The 18,180-nt window shown below is 45.8% G+C and overlaps 1 protein-coding gene and 1 pseudogene across 1 annotated transcript; both read left to right on the top strand.

Annotated features, from left to right (window-relative positions):
* The window catches only part of LOC147430679 (uncharacterized), a 52,734-nt pseudogene extending 44,374 nt beyond the window's left edge, over window positions 1–8,360 (top strand).
* A 6,210-nt stretch (window positions 8,361–14,570) lies between these two features.
* On the top strand, window positions 14,571–16,001 carry LOC147430678 (uncharacterized). Its single transcript, XM_086493265.1, has one exon. It carries the CDS (start codon window positions 14,723–14,725, stop codon window positions 15,944–15,946), a length of 1,224 nt encoding a protein of 407 aa, XP_086349391.1. The 5' UTR covers window positions 14,571–14,722; the 3' UTR covers window positions 15,947–16,001.
* Window positions 16,002–18,180: the final 2,179 nt, after the last annotated feature.

Genomic DNA, 18,180 nt, shown 5'->3' with positions numbered 1-18,180 from the left:
TAGGAAATAAGACGTAGCTAAATAGATATTTGAGTAGATTACTTAATGGAGAGAGATAGATTTCACACACAAGAGATTATAGAGTGGAGAGAGAGAGAGAGAGAGAGAGAGTACACACAATATACGTGGTTCACCCAATGTGGGATACGTCCATGGGAAAGCAACCACTCAATGGCTTTAGTACTTCAAAACAAGAAGTAGTTTACAAAGGGATTATACCCTTAATAGAGCTTCCGCCTTGCTTCACTCTCACCACCTCACACCCACCTTGTTGCATCAACTTCACACTATAAAATGTGTGTAGAAATGGCCTCCTTTTATAGGCCAAAAGGGTTGCCCTCTCTCATGAGAGGCAGCCATGTGTAGCCGCCCTTGTGTAGATAAGTCCAATCGGACCCTCCAATCCGCCCTTGAGAAGACAAGTCCGCTTTTGAATTCGGCCACCGACCACCGGCCATTGACTACCAGCCAGCGGCCAACCGACCGATTGTTTTCCGACCACTTTCCTGCCGCTGTCCGGCCATAATATTCCGGTGAGTGATTTTCCTTCACGCACGATGGCTTCTCCTCATAATGGGGGCCTTACAAATGTGCATTTTTACCACATAAAATTACAAGGGATAAATTAGGCTCCATATTTAACATCTCCATGCCATTAAGGTGGAATTGGGTAGCCACTAGGTCTACCTCTCTCTAGTTCAGACTGATGTTGTCCCATATGTGGGTAAGACACTACACTCCTTTGTTGCCAATAAGGATTCAAAAGTAGCCCAACTACCTGAGAGAGCCAAGGGGACCAAAGTGATATAGAGTTCTGGAGGTATATGGTAATCTTCCCCCACTCTAAGACCTCCATTTCCCTATTGCACTTGTGCACCATCTCTGCCGTAGTGCCGCTCACCTTCAAGTGAGTCCACTGAGGGGCAAGTAGTTTGTGATGAACTTCAATCCCTTTCCACACCCGCCCCTCTAGGTAGAGCCGAAAGATCTTTCCTTTGAAAACAATCTCTCCTGTCCAAAAAGATGGGTCGAATTATTTGCTCTCTGCCAGAGAAATTAGAATTGCACTTCAACCTTGAGGCGGAGACAAAAGTCTGCACAATCTCAAGAGCCTTACAAAAATTTGAGGGTAAGAATTTAAGAAGAGGAGAGAGTCATCCATGAATAACTTTGTAAGGAGCTGGTTGTTGTCGAGTAGAGTCAAACCTTGTATCTCCCCTTTGGCAACACAATCTTCGAGCATCGTAATAAGTGGGTGTGAGTCAATGGCGAACAACAAGAGGGCAAGAGGGCATCCCTGTTTAATTGATCTTTTGACTTCAAAAGAGCCCATAATTCTATCATTAAATAGAAGCTCAGAGTGGCTACCCTCTCCCATAGAGCAGATTAGTATGCATATTCGAGACCCAAAGCGTATAAATTTCATGACAACTTTTATGAATCGGACCACATAATCCTATCATAGGCCTTGTCTAGGTCCAGGTAGAGTAAGATGCACTCTTGCTGAGTGTGGGAAGCATACTCAATTCCAACCATTGTTGCCAAGATGTTATCATAGATAGATCTCCCTTTGATGAATCCATGTTGATGGGGGGAGATGGCTTTATCAAGAAGGGAGGAAATCTTAAGGGCAATAACTTTGGCAATGATTTTATAAGCCACAAACATCATAGTGATGGGGCTTCAGTGCTTGAGTTGAGAGCAACATAATACCTTCGGGAAAGGCTTTATGAGTCCTCTCTTTATGATATTATTCAAAGTCCCTTTAGACAGCAACCTTAAGATCATCCCAAAATTCTCTAAATAACTCCGTTCTTAGTCCGTCCCAACCCAAAGACCTCTCCTTGCCGATAGCTTGTAATGCTAGCGAGCATTCCTCTTCCGTGAAGGCATTCTCAAGTAGGTTGTTTTCAACCTGACAAATTGTCTAGAGTGGCTCTAGCTTCATCCACCTCTGGAGAGTGTGTCTCATGCTAGCATGTAACTTGGCTGAGATTCTCTAGCATCATCATGGCCAAAATAACCATCTATACTATTATAATGGGGGAAGGGATTCCGGCCCCTCCCCGCGGACACGTGGCATCACCTCCTATATCCGACAATTCTAACTTCCCAGGCGAGTGTGCTCTGCATGAGATGACGCAGTGGACAGGTGAGAGAAGTCACGCAGTGCACGTGCATGCGCGCGTGTGCGAGAGAGAGAGAGAGAGAGAGAGAGAGAGAGAGAGAGAGAGAGAGAGAGAGAGAGAGAGAGAGAGAGAGAGAGAGAGAGAGAGAGAGAGAGAGAGAGAGAGAGAGAGAGAGAGAGAAGGCGGGGGGGGGGGGGGGGGGGGGGGGGTTGGGGGCGAGGGTGTGCGAGACGTGCAATCTAGTTACCTAGGCACACACATGCCGTCAAGCCTCAGTTTCAAGCGACCACATTGCTTGAGTTTCAAGCGAGCAAAAATGCCGTTCAAATTTTTCAAAATTCCTAAAATACCCTTGGTTGTGAGATTGAATAAAGAAGGCCAATTGTCTATCGATACAAGATGCTAAAAGTAGGATTTGATTTGGTTATGTAGGCTTTGGAGATGAATTGTCTCATTATTTTTAGCCTTTTTTGGGATGGAATTTCTCCTTTGTGTAAGAGAGAGAGAGAGAGAGGGAGAGAGAGAGAATCATGGTCTATATTAAGGAATGTGGACTAGTATTCAGGAAACAATTTTTTTCGAGAAAAAGATCCTTCTATTAGTTAATGAAACTGCCCATAGGGCTACAACCACCTCTACGAGAGAGGGCTAAAACAAACATGATGGGGAGACTCTCCCAATGAAAAAACATCAAATGTACAAAAAGGCTAAATCAAGAGATGGGAGGAGGGAAGAGCCACATTGGTGGTCGATAATGCCATCTGAGTACACCCTGGACCATGGTGTAAAAAGGCCCAGGACGCCACAGAAGGAAAGCCTCTCTGCGCTCCCACATGTGGTCGGAGCTGCCCTGGAGTCTCTCGAGCTGTCCTCTGAGAGTGTGGATCATCTCTAGCCAAAGATCGCAAACAATCTCTGCTGGTGGCACAGGGCGAGCCTCAAAGATGCGGAAGCAGTGGGCCCGCCAGATGAACCAGAGTGCCAGGCCACTGATGAGCTCCCAACACCCCTCTCTCTCACTGCACCACTCTTGTGGATTAAGCTCTGTGGCAGGCTGGAGTGTAGGTCACCCTCCTTGCATCACTATCATCCTGATGGTGGAAGTTAGCTCAAACTGAAGTGTCAGGCCCATGAGGGTGGACCAAGCACCTGCTCCCTAAGTGTATTATTGAGCCGTGGAAAGACCATGCATCAGCCAAAGAACACGAAGCCACACCTGTTGTTCCAAAGGCAAGTCCCAAAGATAGTGACGCTGACTCTCCACAAGATGGTCACAAGTTGCGCATGCGGCCGAGAGACCACTATGCACCAGCCAGCTCCCAATTGTTGTAGCTTTGTGTGCGACCAACCCACTGAAACAAGGTGACTCACCTCGGTTTTCTGGAGTCCCACAACCTCTCCCAAAATGCTACCAATAACTCAACTACGAGACCCTCCTCCTTCCAATGAGGTGTTGTAGCGGGGCGAGCCTCTCTCTGTGCTACCAGTATGTGACGTCCCAGTCGAATAGTGTATTGAAAGAAAGGGACACATGGGTGATCTGCAAAAGAGAAAGGGTCCCTCCAAAGACACTCTCCAGGATCCTAGTGTACTCGTGCCAGTGGACAACACTCCCAAGCCCACAGTCTCCAGTTTCCAGTCTCAAGAGCTGATGGGTCAGGATCGATGACACAAATCCTCCCACAGATCCCACCACTCAGATCCTCTGAAAACAGCACTCTGTAACTTGCGGGGCCTCTATTGCAACTCGCTGTAAGCGTCCCTCACCTTGTAGCTCAAAAAAAAAGGAAGGGAATAGTCTCGAAGCAGGCCCGAACTGAGAACCTCCAATCGTGTGAAGGCTCCCATGCACCTAGGTGCTACTGGCTCGAGAGGTGTGAGCCACTCAGCTGGAACTGCCTCTGAGATGTCCTAGCACATGCTCTGCACCCCTCTCATGCCCTGTAGCTGGAAACCCTGCAACTCCTCTTACAAGCGTGAAAACTCTAACCAGTCACCTAAAGAGCGTGTCGGACCCGCTGCCATGGGACCCCAGGAAACACGAGGCCGACTACCAACCAAGTGGCCTCTCTGAGTGCTAACCATGGGGTTCCAGACAAGGGGTTGTCGTAGGCACTCCTCCGTGCAAGTATGATGTCGCTGCTCCAAGCCTCGCCACAAATGCTCCCAAGATCAAAGCAAACTCAAAGCGAAGCGGTCCTCTAGTCTCCTGCTCAAACCAACTCTGTGCATCTTTGTGAAGATCCATTTGGTCGAGGGTTTCCAGGGGCCTCCTGCCTGAGGCACCCTAGCACGAAGCCGTTGTAGCAAGAACTCCTTTCAGGGCTCCTCACGTGGAAGAAGTCCTCTGACTATGAACTTCCCAAGAACAGCTTTGCTCTGCTGTGCTGGGTCAGTGATCCGAAGCCCTCCTTGTGAACAAGGAAGAGTGATGACCTGCCAAGCCACTTTGACTCGGGCTATCTGAGTGTCACATCCTGACCAAAGGAAGTTCCTGGCCAATCTCTCTACCTGGTTGATACAAGAACTCGAGAAGATCCAGCAAGAAGTGATGTACCACATAGTCGCCAACAACACCTAGTTGGCCACTACTACTCTGCCAGCCAAAGAAAGTCATGCTGAGCTCCAGTGTAACAACTTCCTCCTGATAGACAGGAGGAGGGGAGCAATCCGCTGCTCGAGAGACAAGTCCATACCAACCTGACAGCCCAAGTACCGAACTGCAGTCCCTGGGGGAATCCACCTGAAATCCTCACCTGGCATCCAATCGGGCATAAGAGCACTACCAACCGAGAAAGCCACTGTTTTTCTCCAGTTGATCATTGCGCCAGTGCACAACAGAAAGTCTCAAGAGCCTGCTCACACATGTGAAGGTTGGCCTCCTGGCCGTCCAAGTACTAGGCTAAGTTGTCAGCAAACTCAGCGTCCAGTAGCTCATCTCCCCAAATAGGAAGTGCTAAGCCCCGTAAACCAACCTGCTGCGACACCAAAAACCTGCTCATCACCTTAGCATAGAACAAAAATAGGAAGGGGGCAAGAGGGTAGCCCTCTCTGACCGAACGTGTGAGAATGAAACGATCACCTCTACCTCTTGACAAAAGTATGTGACTATGTGCTCATCTATAGAAAGCTGACGCCCCTCTGATCGAAGCATCTGAGAAGCCCATCTTGCGTAGAGTGCCCTCTAGAAAGTCCCAGCTAACTCTATCGTAGGCCTTCTCAAAATCGAGAAGAAGAATCACCAGATCCTCACCATGGTGCCTCGCTATGGCAGTAGCCTCCCAAAAAGTAAAGATGTTGTCAAGGATACTACGCTCCTTGACAAAACCAGTCTGAGTCCCATGTATTAGGCTCTCTAGAAGTGGCTGGATCCTCAAACTCAGAGCCTTGGCAAGAATTTTGTAGGCTGAGTTGAGGATGGTGATGGGGCGCCACTGTCAAATCTCATCCAAGGAGCCACCCTCCTTGGGATTGAGTTAGATCAGAGCCTCACTCATGCTATTAGGCATCTCTCATGTGTGCAAGATATACTGGAAGGTACTACAGAGATCTGGGACAAGCAAGTCCCAGCACTCCAAGAAAAAAGTGGGAGTCAAGCCATCCTCACCTGAACAGCTACCACGGGAGAGTGCACTAAGAGCCGTGTGCAACTCTCAAGCTGAAGTGGAAGCTCAACCCTCTGACGCATCTCCTCAGTCACAAGGCAAGGCATTTGTGCCCACACCTACTCTTGCATGCATCCTGATGCTATGACTGAGGCTATGCAGATAGTAACTCATTGTAAAAGTCAGTAGCAATTATACGCATGTCCTTTGGCTCAGAAGCAACCGACCCGTCGGGCCTCCTCAACTGACTGACCTTGGCATGCATATGCCAAGGTCCCACTGCCTTGAAGAAAGCACCAGTCACTCTGTCACCCACCTGCGTCCACTGAATTGCTAGTCGGTGAAAAGAAAACTCATGCACTGATCCTCTGTGCTAACAAGCTCCTGGTGAACCTGCTATAACTGCTCCTCCAACCAAGGACTGTCTGGATGTTGCTCCTGCATCCTCTGCAAGGAAGCAACACCCCGTGTGAGATGCTTCTCCTCCTCTCTCGTTGCAATCAGGCGAGTCAAGGACTCCTGGAGAAAGAAATGACTAAGCTGAGCTAGTCTTGAGGCCACTATGTCAGTAGGAGAATCCTGCATGTCCAAGCTCTCTATCCAAAGAGCCTCCACTCGCTCTCTGAGTGCAGAGTCCAACAAGACCCTCGCAGGGATGCGTATCATCGTGCTCCCTTGCCTTTTCCTATCTGTCACTGTGAGGATCACTGGTGCATGTTCTGAGAAGGAAGTCCCTGCCAGAATGCAAACTGTCCCACCCAAGTCACAGAACAAGTTACTAGTGTAGAAGCGATCTATCCGCAATAGATTCACTCCTCCCACTCTACGGTCCGAACGAGAGAAGGCCAGGATGTCTGAGGGCCTCACAAAGCTAGAATGTTTCCACACATCCGAAACCCTCAGAGTCATATAAAACCTCTCCCAAGCTGCCAACTCAACTCCCTGCACAGTAGCGTGGCTACCACCAATTCTGTCAGAAGGGTCCTCCAACATGTTGAAGTCACCCCCAATGCACCAATGCTCTGCTTGCGGTAGAGACTCAACAATCTGTGACCAAAACTCTTCTCGTGCACTCGCCACATTGGGCGCATATATGTTCAGGAAGCCCACAAGGCAACCTTGAACCTGCATAGTGATCCACTGAGCCCTGCCTGGCACAATAATCCCTCTGCCCACAATGGCCTACTGTAGAGACTCTGCAATAGTCATACATACCCCACCTTGGATGCCTCCAAGTCCAAAAGCAGCTGACCAAAAAGTATCATATCGTCCATGTAAGAGCTAACCACATCGTCTAATGCGGCTCTCAAATAAATGATGCTCCTGTAGCATAAGAAGATCAATCTCTCCTCCCACAAGGCAATGCTGAAGCTCCTGACTCAATCGACCCCTCTTCCACTAAAACTGGAGCCCACCTAATCCCTGTACATTCCATGAGACGATCCTCACAGGGAGAGAGAAAGAACGGATGCTTCTGTAGCAGCTAAACGTGCTATCTTCGAGGTTGTCTTGGATGGGAGTAATCCGCATCCGAGCGTCCTCTAGATAGGTGTGACTGTAGAGAGTGTCTAGCCCAAGCCCAAGTAGCCCGGGCCATATGTAAAGCAACCTCCTCTGTCCAGGAGTCCTCATGAATATATACATAGCATGGTGAGCACTAAGTATCAACAAAGAAGTGAACCATAATGTGTCTACATCCTGCTGCATCTAGAGGAGTCACTGCAAACTTGGCTAATGGCCACAGAGTAAAAAGCATGTCTATAACTCCTAGGTCTCGCATGTCATGAGAGAAATCTAGGGTCTATGTATGCATCCGCTCCAACACTGAGTCGAAGGTCCATTGTCCCTGCCGCAAAGGGGAAAAGAGAAGCCAACTGCTAAGTCCAAGGCCTTTTACCCCCTAGCTGCAAGGAACAAAACATGAACCCTAAAGCACACTGCCTCAAGGTCTGAAGAGGAGTCGCCGAGAAAGCGTGTAAAGTTGTAGGCAAAGAAGTCCCATCGGTGCCGGATATCAAAGCTCGTCAGCCCTCGAGGGACTGTTGCAAAGGGAGAAGTCTGTACCTGTAGAGGGGGTTGCAAGAAAGGCAGTCCCTCTCTCGCCAAGCGTCTCGTGGCAACGGTGCTGCCAAGAGATCTCCTAGCAGCCGGAGATACCCCTGCCCCTAAGTCCACTATGGAACTGGAAGGGGGAGGAAGGGGGGGGGGGGGGGGGGGGGGGGGGGGGGGGTAGGAGCAGAGGGGGTCGACAGAAGAATGGGGAGGAGTGGGATAGGCGGCGCGAGAACATGGGGCAGAGGGAAGGTTGATGTAGAAATGGGGAGCTCGGGGGGAGGACAGGCTGACGAGGGTGAAGCTAAGGTGGGGGTTGAAGCAAGGACCTCATCCTGGTCAAGAGGACCAAATCGGTTCCCCGTGGGAACCCGCTGCTGCTAGGCAGGCACCTGAGAACCACTCTGAGTGCCAAGCTGTCGTTATGGTCCCTGCCGGCGCCGACCACGAACCTGCTCTCATCCCTCCTCCGTTGGAGCCCCAGGATCGGAGGGTGGCTCTATCTATTGGCTCTGTGTCTCTACCTGTTGCTGTTGGCCAGCCTTTGCAGACTGGGGTTGAGTCTGTGGTGTAGGTTGGGACCTCCTCCGTGGACAGGCCTTTGCAAGATGTCCCATCTATCGATAAATGAAGCACTGGTTTGGGAGGCCCAAATACTCCACGCTTTGTCTAAACCAACGCCCACTCACCCGAGGAAGGAGGATGACCTTCGGGAGAGTGTGAATATCCCGAACCAGAACGCGAACTGAGGGAATGGCGGCCGCCTTGGCCGCTACTGAGGTTGTCGTGCAAGGTGTCTCCAAGAGGGTCCCAATCGTTGAGCCCATCCTGGACAAAAGTGGTAGGTACTCCCTCCGCAAACTAGGAAAGCAGACGGAGATGGGAATGTCTGCCTCCTCTACCAACACATCTAATGCAAGGTCGAAACCATGTCTCCATTGTCGAAAGTGGGCTCGAACTGCTCCGATGGTCAAGGGACTCATGGCGATGATCTTGGACGCCATCTCGGAGGTCCCAAACTTGATCTGATAGTAGCCTCGTCCAAGGATCTGTATGTCCAAGATCTTTCCCACCTGTGCAAGAAGGCGGGCCTCGAGAAGGTCACGCAGATCTCCTCTGCTAGGTCTGGTGCCGAGAATCTTGCCTACAAGCGCTCTACCTTTGTGGCTAGGCTCGCTTGCTCCGTCAGATAGAGCAAGTCGAATGGTGGGCTCAACGCGGTCGGACAAGGGGGCTTCATTGGACATGAATAAGCACGGAGAGAGAGAGAGAGAGAGAGAGAGAGAGAGAGAGAGAGAGAGAGAGAGAGAGAGAGAGAGAGAGAGAGAGAGAGAGAGAGAGAGACAGATCTATTTGGAAAGTTGGGGGATGGTTGCAGCTGCAAGAACCCGTTGTACAAATGTGTAAAACGTATTCTCATGGCTGCAACCATCCCCCAACTTTCCAAATAGCTCCGTTCTCTCTCTCTCTCTCTCTCTCTCTCTCTCTCTCTCTCTCTCTATAGGTCCCGGCTTATTCATGTCCATCTCAACCACCCGATTGGCAGCCTGCATCAAAGTCGATGCTCGAAAGATACATAGGTTTAGTGTGATGATCCCACTTGTAGCCAACCAATGTTCGAGAAAAACCATTACTAATGTTCTTTATTAGTCTAGCCGACTCCACATGCAGATATGTAACCTCCTTTGAGGTCTATTGTGATGCTTGTTCATCTGAATGCCACGTATGTAGTCTAAAGAAATCACTGATCGCCCTTTGTGAGTGTCTCCTACTATCTGGTCTCTTTGAGAGGCTCTCCCTACGTCTGTGCAACTCCAATAAAAATAGCCCAAAGCATCTCTGATCTTGTTATCATATAACTTTGGCCAGTGTTCTAAAACCCTCTCTGAATAGGGAGTAGAAGCAAGGGGTTTGAGGGTAAGAGGGGCCATGCCGCCGCCAAAGGCGGTGCCGTTTTACTAATGAAACAAGTGAAAGGATCACAATGGCTTTCTAAAACAATAAGAAAGTAATAAAATCTTTAGGTTGAGTTTAAGTAGAATTATAGAAGGTGAAGCACTATTCAAGAATGTCTCTTTTATTAAGCGATCGAATGTCCTCTCGCAAAGAAGCAAACCAAATATACTAGTAAATTTTTTGAAATTTGTAGGATTTTTGAGCTAATTTTTTACATCATTGCACCGATTTTCTTCTCTTTATCATGGTTTGCTCATTAATATATATATATATATATATATTATATTATATATATATATATATGCTAATTAATTTATATGTGTGTGTGTGTGTATGTGTATGTATGTAATATAGAACTTACTAGAATTAAGACGAAATAAAAATATCCATTTAATACTTTAAAACCAAAATAACATTTAAGGTAAGTCTAAATCATCAATGAAAACATTGAAAGTATAGTAACCCAACACATCTCTAAGGCTTCTTTTAAAAAGCCAAAAAAGATAGTTTGTTGCCATGTATCACTAATCAACAAGCTTTTTAACCAATGGTTCACAATTGCATCCAAAATGTAACCCTTTTACAATGGTCTTATGGAGTCCCCAAAAAACAATGTGAAAGTTCATTATGGTCTACATAAGGCTATGTGAGAGAAAACAAATAAGATTTAAATAACATTTAAAGTAAGTCTCAATCATACCATTTTTTAATGTTCTTGTAGTCGATACTCGCTACTCGCAAATGGCTTATATATTATGAAAGAGCCCCAATAATAAGATAAAGGGTGTACATTGCACATTAGTATTTTGAAACAAAATAAAACAAAAAGAAAGTAAAATAAAAAGACACATTAAAAATCAAACAAAAGAATATTTTAATGCTTTCAAATAAGCATATAAAATAATTAAACAATTTAGTGAAGTGATTTTTTAAAAAAATCCTCAAATGAGAGAATCGTTTATCAATACCTCAGTGTTTGAGAAAGATGTGTTTGAGCTTAAGTTTAAGCCGATTGAAAATTGAGATTAGCCGGTTGCAAAGGATGGCAAAGGAAAAAAAACCCGATAAAATATACTAGAAAATAGTTTGAATATTTTGTAAATTTAAAAATTTATAATAGTATCTCCATTTTGTATTTGTATAAAGAGGAAACTTGTCGCTTAGACAAAAAGGACTTTCTCGAAGATTGCATCATAAGATCAAACTCTCATAAATGCTGCCTGCGAGAATAGCTTTCTATTCCAAAGTTTTAGCTTTCTATTCAGAAGACTTTTGAATGCCTTAGGAACACTTGTCTCTCAAAGAAAGTGATGTAAGGAAACAAAAAGAACAACAAAGTTATTTTACAAAGACCCTTGCCATGTGGCGCTCATCCAGCCAAAGAATCCACCGGCTTGAGTCTTGCAAAAACCTTGCACAATGAACCCTATGGTCTTCCACATGCCAAAAAACATATATATGTGTGTGTGTAAAATTTATTGAAATTATGTAAGGTGAAACTTCACTTTAGGATTCTAAAGTGAATGCAAGAAAAGTTTTCAAAATTCCCAAAATGCTCTTCAAAGTTTTCAAAATTCCTAAAATACCCTTGGTTGTGAGATTGAATAAAGAAGGCCGATTGTCTATCAATACAAGATGCTAAAAGTAGGATTTGATTTGGTTATGTAGGCTTTGGAGATGAATCGTTTCATTATTTTTACCCTTTTTTGGGGTGGAATTTCTCCTTTGCGCGCGCGAGAGAGAGAGAGAGAGGGAGAGAGAATCACGGTGTGGATTCGAGAGTGTGGATCAGTATTCGAGAAACATCATTTTGGAGATGAATCGTTACATTATTTTTAGGCATATTTGCCTTTTTTGGGGTGGAATTCTCCTTTGTGTGTGTGTGTGTGTGTGTGTAAGAGAGAGAGAGAGAGAGAGAGAGAGAGAGAGAGAGAGAGAGAGAGAATCACGGTGTGTATTCGGGAGTGTGGACCAGTATTTGGGAAACATCATTTTACCAAACATACAAAATTTAGAGAGAGAGAATCTCGGTGTGGATTCGGGAGTGCGGACCAATATTCGGGAAACATCATTTACCAGACATACGAAATTCCTTTCCTTGAATTTTGCCAAGAGGAAATTTCAGAAAAATAGGTTTGCATTTTAGGTTTTTACACTATTTTGGGTGGAATTTCTCCTTTATCCCTTGCCCTCAACTGGCATTTTGAAATTGAAAATGACACGATATAAAGCTGAGACACATTTTTCCCGAAGAACACTGCTATGACTGTGCCTGCATTTGTGTATATGAGAGAGAGAGAGAGAGAGAGAGAGAGAGAGAGAGAGAGAATGCATATTTTGCTTATCGATGAGAATGCATATTTTGCTTATCGATGTCCATCTCGACCACCCGATTGGCAGCCCACATGTGATTCGATGCTCGAAAGATACATAGGTTGAGTGTGATGATCCCACCTACAGCCAGCCAGTGTTTGGGAAAAATCGTTTTTCCAAACATACAAAATTCCTTTCCTTGAATTTGCTGAGAGGAAATCTTAGAAAATTAGTTATCATTTTTGGGTTTTAAAGCTATTTTTCTCCATTTTGGGCTGGAATTTCTCATTTTCCCCTTGCCGCCAACCGGCATTTTTGAGATTGAAAACGGCATGATATTAAGCTGAGAAACATTTTTATTGAGTATTGGAGCCTCTAGCCCCCCCCCCCCCCCCCCCCCCCCCCCCTTGCGGGTCCATGCTTATCGAGGTGTGCGATGTGTGATTGCAGGTCCATTTTGACCACCTGATTGTCAAGTTGCATCTGGGTCGGTGCTCACCACAAGCCTATGTATATTGTAATCCCACCGACAAATTTTGGGATTTACCTCTAAATTTTAAATTAAAGCAGAGGAAATTTAGAGAAATTTAGTGTAAAAACCTTCTGATGCCCGCCATAGCTACCCAGTCCCCACTTTTCGCATGATTGGGTGTTGCCTTCTTAGTGAGGTGTGGACCTTGGGGTTCTACTGACTACAGACCACGCAAGACAAAGCGAGAGAGAGCCACAACCACTTGCGATTGTGTGTGTGTGTGTGTGTGTGTGTGTGTGTGTGTGAGAGAGAGAGAGAGAGAGAGAGAGAGAGAGAGAGAGAGAGAGAGAGGAGAGAGAGAGAGAGAGAGACAGGCTCCCTTTTCGGCACGATTGGAAGCTGCCTTCTTCGTGAGGTGTAGGCCTTGGTGGTTTACAAATGACCACCTGTACACGAGCATCCAAAATTGTGTGTGTGTGTGTGTGAGAGAGAGAGAGAGAGAGAGAGAGAGAGAGAGAGAGAGAACATAGCTATTTGGAAATTTGGGGGATGGTTGTAGCTATGAGAATCCGTTGTACAAAGAGAGAAAGAGAGAGAGATTGGAGCTATTTGGAAAGTTGGGGGATGGTTGTAGCTGTGAGAATCCGTTTTACACATTTGTACAACGGGTTCTTGCAGCAGCTGCAACCATCCCCCAACTTTCCAAATAGATCTGTTCTCTCTCTCTCTCTCTCTCTCTCTCTCTCTCTCTCTCTCTCTCTCTCTCTCTCTCTCTCTCTCTCTCTCTCTCTGTCCCTACTTATTCATGTCCATCTAGACCACCCAATTGATAGCCCGCATCAAAGTCGGTGCTCGAAAGATACATAGGTTTAGTGCGATGATCCCATTTGGAGCCAGCCTGTGTTCGAGAAAAACCATTAGTAATGTTCTTTATTAGTCTAGCCGACTCCACATGCAGATCTGTAACCTCCTTTGAAGTCTATTGTGATGCCTGCTAATATGAATGCCACTTACGTAGTCTAAAGAAATCAGTGATTGCCCTTTGTGAATGTCTCCTACTGTCTGGTCTCTTCGAGAGGCTCTCCCCACGTTTGCGCAACTTTAATAAAAATAGCCCAAGGCATCTCTGATCTTGTTATCTCATAACTTTGGCTAGTGGTCCAAAACCCTCTTTGAATAGGGAGTGGAAGCAAGGGGTTTGAGGGTAAGAAGGGCCATGCCGTCTTTGGCGGCGGCGCCGTTTCACTAGGGAAAAAAAATGTCAAATGAAATTTCAATAGAGAAATTTACATTACAAAGGGGCGAACTGTGACCTCGAGGGAAAATTGAAATCCTCTTTACCTGAGATTTTATTTATTTTTGCCTTTACGTGGTTAACAAAAGGAAAGAATTGTCTAGCACGTCGCAAAATCTAGAACCTTATCATACACGACTTGATAAGGCTAGGAGAAGGACTAGAGGATTTGTCTAGTCTAGGAGGAGGACTCGAGGATTTGTCAAGGTCATTTCAATTTAGTCATGCGTCCCCCCCCCCTTGTGACCAAATGCTATGTATGAAGCAATTGTCTTTTCAATTTTTGAAATAGTGAGTGCGGACGCTTCCAACTACCGACTAGTTCTTTTGTCTCTTAGACAAAGGCATGCCCACATTTTGTGTCCCCGTTAGTGCAAATTTCCTTACATATCATTTTCTTTCTTTCATGCTTTCACATTCGCGCTTGATAGATAATACATAATGTCACCTCACCAACTATTTATGTGGGTGAGCAAAAGCTTCTTTTGGTCCTCAATGGTTGCTCTCTTTTGTCCAATGGTATGTCTTTTCAAAGTTACTCACACTCCAAAAGGTTACTCGTTCTCGTGCCAAGTAGATCAAAGTCACTTCGCTTTATGATCATTTTTGGAGTTTTCAATAAATTCGTGTGTAGTCTAAGGTCGCTTCTTAGCTTTTGATTGGTGTGTGTTTCTAGCTTCTCAATACCCCACCTTGAATTCTTGGTTCATTGTTTGAAACTCGTGGTTACTTGTTCGAAAGTCGTGATTATCATGGTCCTAAACTGTTTGAGGCCAACCCTTTCAAAATGTGATAGCCGCACATGGGGAGGTTGGAGTTGCAATCGACCATGCAAACGCTACTAGTTCTCTTTACCCTTTGTTCGGTGGTGCTAGAACCATTTCTCCTCAGCCTTCCATAGATGAGGTTTGCATGTGCAGAGCACCCTCATCACCGTGGAGTGGGGGTGTGTGCATTTTGTGTGGGGGAGAAGCTTGCTCTTTGCATAAGGAGTGTTACACATGAAGATGGAGTTTCATCCATAAGGGATGGGCGTTTCAATATTAGTGTGGAGAGCTCTCCTAGCGAGAGTGATATGGTACTCTCATGTGATGTAGAAGGCAATAGAGAGGGGGCCTCCTCACAATGTGATGTTGTTCAAGGCATTTCAAGTGACTCATTGATCTACTTCTCCCATGACTTTGTTGCAAATCGATCAGACCATGAGAAGAAAGGACGCCCTCAATCTCTGCCTGCTAAACTAGCACTCTTCAAGCGAGGTGGATATTTGCTGAGGGCCAATTCTCGGAGACACAACTCCTCACCTTCTTCTTTCACTTGGGAGACCCCCCGCCCGAGCTCCTCCTCGAGATCTCCATTGAAGCTTGCTTCTGTGCATAGTCCCTCATCCCCAGCATTGAGGCTTTTCTCAGTACCCAGTGCTGTATCAAGCTCGCCATTGCAGCTTCCCCCTCCGATAAGCCACCTCCCTGCAAGTCGATCTCCATTTTCGCTTCCGCCCAGCTCCTCTCTGCATCTGCGCCCTACAATGCGACCCACTATTTCCTCTCTTGCATGCTCCAGAGCCCACTTGACTCTTTCAGTAGAAGAGACGAATCGGAGATGTGGGCAGAAAGTCTCTGCAGCTCATGGAATGCCTACGAAGCGGAAGGTGAGTTGGATATCATTTGTGTTGCGCAAATTGCGCACTTTCAGGCTCAAACGCCGAGTGCAAAAGCTCAAAAACGTTGAAGAAGAGAAGGAGTCGGCTCAAGTTGATTCCAATCGCACTTCCTTTGCAACAGAATCCGATTTCCTTCGACATAGCCACACTTCTAACAATTGCACTAGCACCGGGAATCAAGGTAGCCATAGCCGCACAAATAGCTACAATGCCGATCTCCCATTTTCAGCAATCAAAGAGAATCACCCCCAAAGAGAGAGTTGCAGAGAAGACAACAAAAGCATGAGAGGGTATGCTAATTACTATCATAGTAGCCCAACATTGAGAACTTCCGGTGGCTTGCAAGCTCGCCATCACTACAAGGCAGTAAGCTGCATGCAACGACGAGACACGACGGAGCTGCTGAGATTCTATCTTCCACCTCCGAGTTTCTATTCCAACGTCTACGGATCATGCTATTAGATTGAGACCATGATGTGCTCTCTTTATACGCCTAATTTGAAGTCTTTTGGGCAAATTCTCTACTTCTTCTTATATCATCTCCCCCCCCCCCCCCCCCCCCCCCCCCCCCCCCCCCCCCCCCCCCCCCCCCCCCCCCCCCCCCCCCCCCCCCCCCCCCCCCCCCCCCAACTCTCTCTCTCTCTCTCCATTGTCCCTATGACCCTAAGGGCCCTCGTCATTGTGTGTGTATGTGTGTGTGTGTGAGAGAGATGAAGAAGAGACTAGAATAAGTTGTTCTACACTTGTCAACACAATACCATGTGATCGTAAACAACAAGTCAATTCACAATGCTCTTTACCTTGTTAATAGAAGGAAAGAATGTCTAGCACATTGCAAAATCTAGAACCTTATCGATACAGGGCTAGGAGGAGGACGACTTTCAAGTTTCAAGCTCATTTCATCTTAAGCTAGTCATGCTTGTGACTAAATCCCGCTTGTGACTAAATGCTGTGTATCAAGCTATCGTCTTTTCAATTTTTGAAATAGTGAGTGCGGACGCTTTCCTTACATATCGTTTTCTTTTCTTCATGCTTTCACATTCGGGCTTGTGCATTGCAATAAAGAAAATCAAAGGCTGTTGTGGCCTCTCCGTGCTTCTCCCCGCCCTAAAGCCGCCAACTCTGTCCTCCGCCTCGATGCGTCTCACTCCGACATCTGGGCCGTCAAGGTGTTGCCCCAATCATCTCCGTGACAGCTGTCTTCTGCCAACTGGTGCTCTCCTCGGAGCATCATGCATGGGCTTATCACATGCCCCCCTCCCTGATATAAAAAAATTTATTACTGGTACAACCCTCGATGCGTGGAGGTCGGATGGGCTGCCACACACACCACACCTGCTGCTAAATGCTCGCCACCTGCGACCTCCTTCTCACATGCTCGCCTACCGCCAGCTGGCTCTGCCTTACATTTTCCTTTTTAAAGATCACGAATCTCCCCTGATTTGCCTCAAAGAAATTAGTCCAGAATTGTTGGCGCATACTGTCACCTTACGAACTCTATGGGTGCTCTCTTTTGTCCAACGGTATGTCTTTTCAAGCTACTCACACTACAGTCTACAAAAGATTTACTCTTTCTAATGCTATTATCAAATTCACTTTGCTTTATGATCACGAGGAATCCCAATCCTTGAACGAGTACTTTCGAGCGAACAAGTAACCGAACGAGTATATAAAATAAAAAAGCAAAGATCAAGACCTCAGTAGTGACTCTATAGAGGATAGTGTACCAAAGTAAATGCAAAACCAAACATAATCCTCCACAACCCCCATGGGGTTCAAACCCGATGCGATGTATTTTTTGCAACCCCAAAAACATGGTGTGACAACCCGGTGCTTAAGCTCATGTAAGCCATCATTAATTAATTGCACACATCTGCTTATTTGATTTTGTAGAATCCCAAAACACGCCATCTTACATCGACTTTGCAAACCCATTTCTGTCATCGACTTTGTAAACCCATTTTTGCCATCGATGAATGGGTGAGACTGACCAAATTTCTAGCATGCAAGGCAACAGATCATTGCTTTAATAATCTCTAGGCAAGGACTTACATACCACAGGCATTGCTCATCTTTGCCCCTTTAAGGTAGAAATTACGCTTAACACTCGGAAGCATGACCATTGCCATGTTTGCCGCAGCAAATTCATATAAATAAGCTTGTGGCTATGCTCGATCTGGTCCATAAATGGTTATGTCCTTAATCATTTTTTACTGCAGGCTCGCTCAAGATGGGTTATTGGGGTTCTAAATCATCTGAAACACTAAAATGCTTTACTGTTCCTAAATTTTAAAGACACTAAAATATATAAAAATATAAACCAATTTTTAAAATGCGAGATTCTTAATTTTGAAGACGCTAAAATATTTTATTTTAGGAAAATAAATAAATTATGTCCAATCCATCAACACAATTTTGATTGAAATTACTTTGACCCAATAAAATGTCTCGACAGTGAATGTTTTTTTCTTAGTTTTGTGGAGCACTTGGTCCGCGTAAAAGGAAAAGAGTACCTCGAGAGTGAGCAAGATTTGTGAGAGAGCTTCGGTTTGCAGAGGACATAAGATGATTCATTTATAGTTAATGCTCAAAAAACCTAGGTTAAGTGTGATCCCACCTAAAATTTTGAGATTTACCTCTAGATTTTAGATTTGAAGGTAAGAAAAGCCACAAATTTTGGAGAAATGTAGTGTAAT

Source organism: Adiantum capillus-veneris, chromosome 21 (genome assembly GCF_014529385.1).
Source record: "Adiantum capillus-veneris isolate H3 chromosome 21, ASM1452938v2, whole genome shotgun sequence".
NCBI classification, from domain to species: Eukaryota; Viridiplantae; Streptophyta; class Polypodiopsida; order Polypodiales; family Pteridaceae; genus Adiantum; species Adiantum capillus-veneris.
The sequence above is the reverse complement of the archived record's forward strand: the minus strand, read 5'-3'. Positions and strand labels throughout refer to the sequence as shown.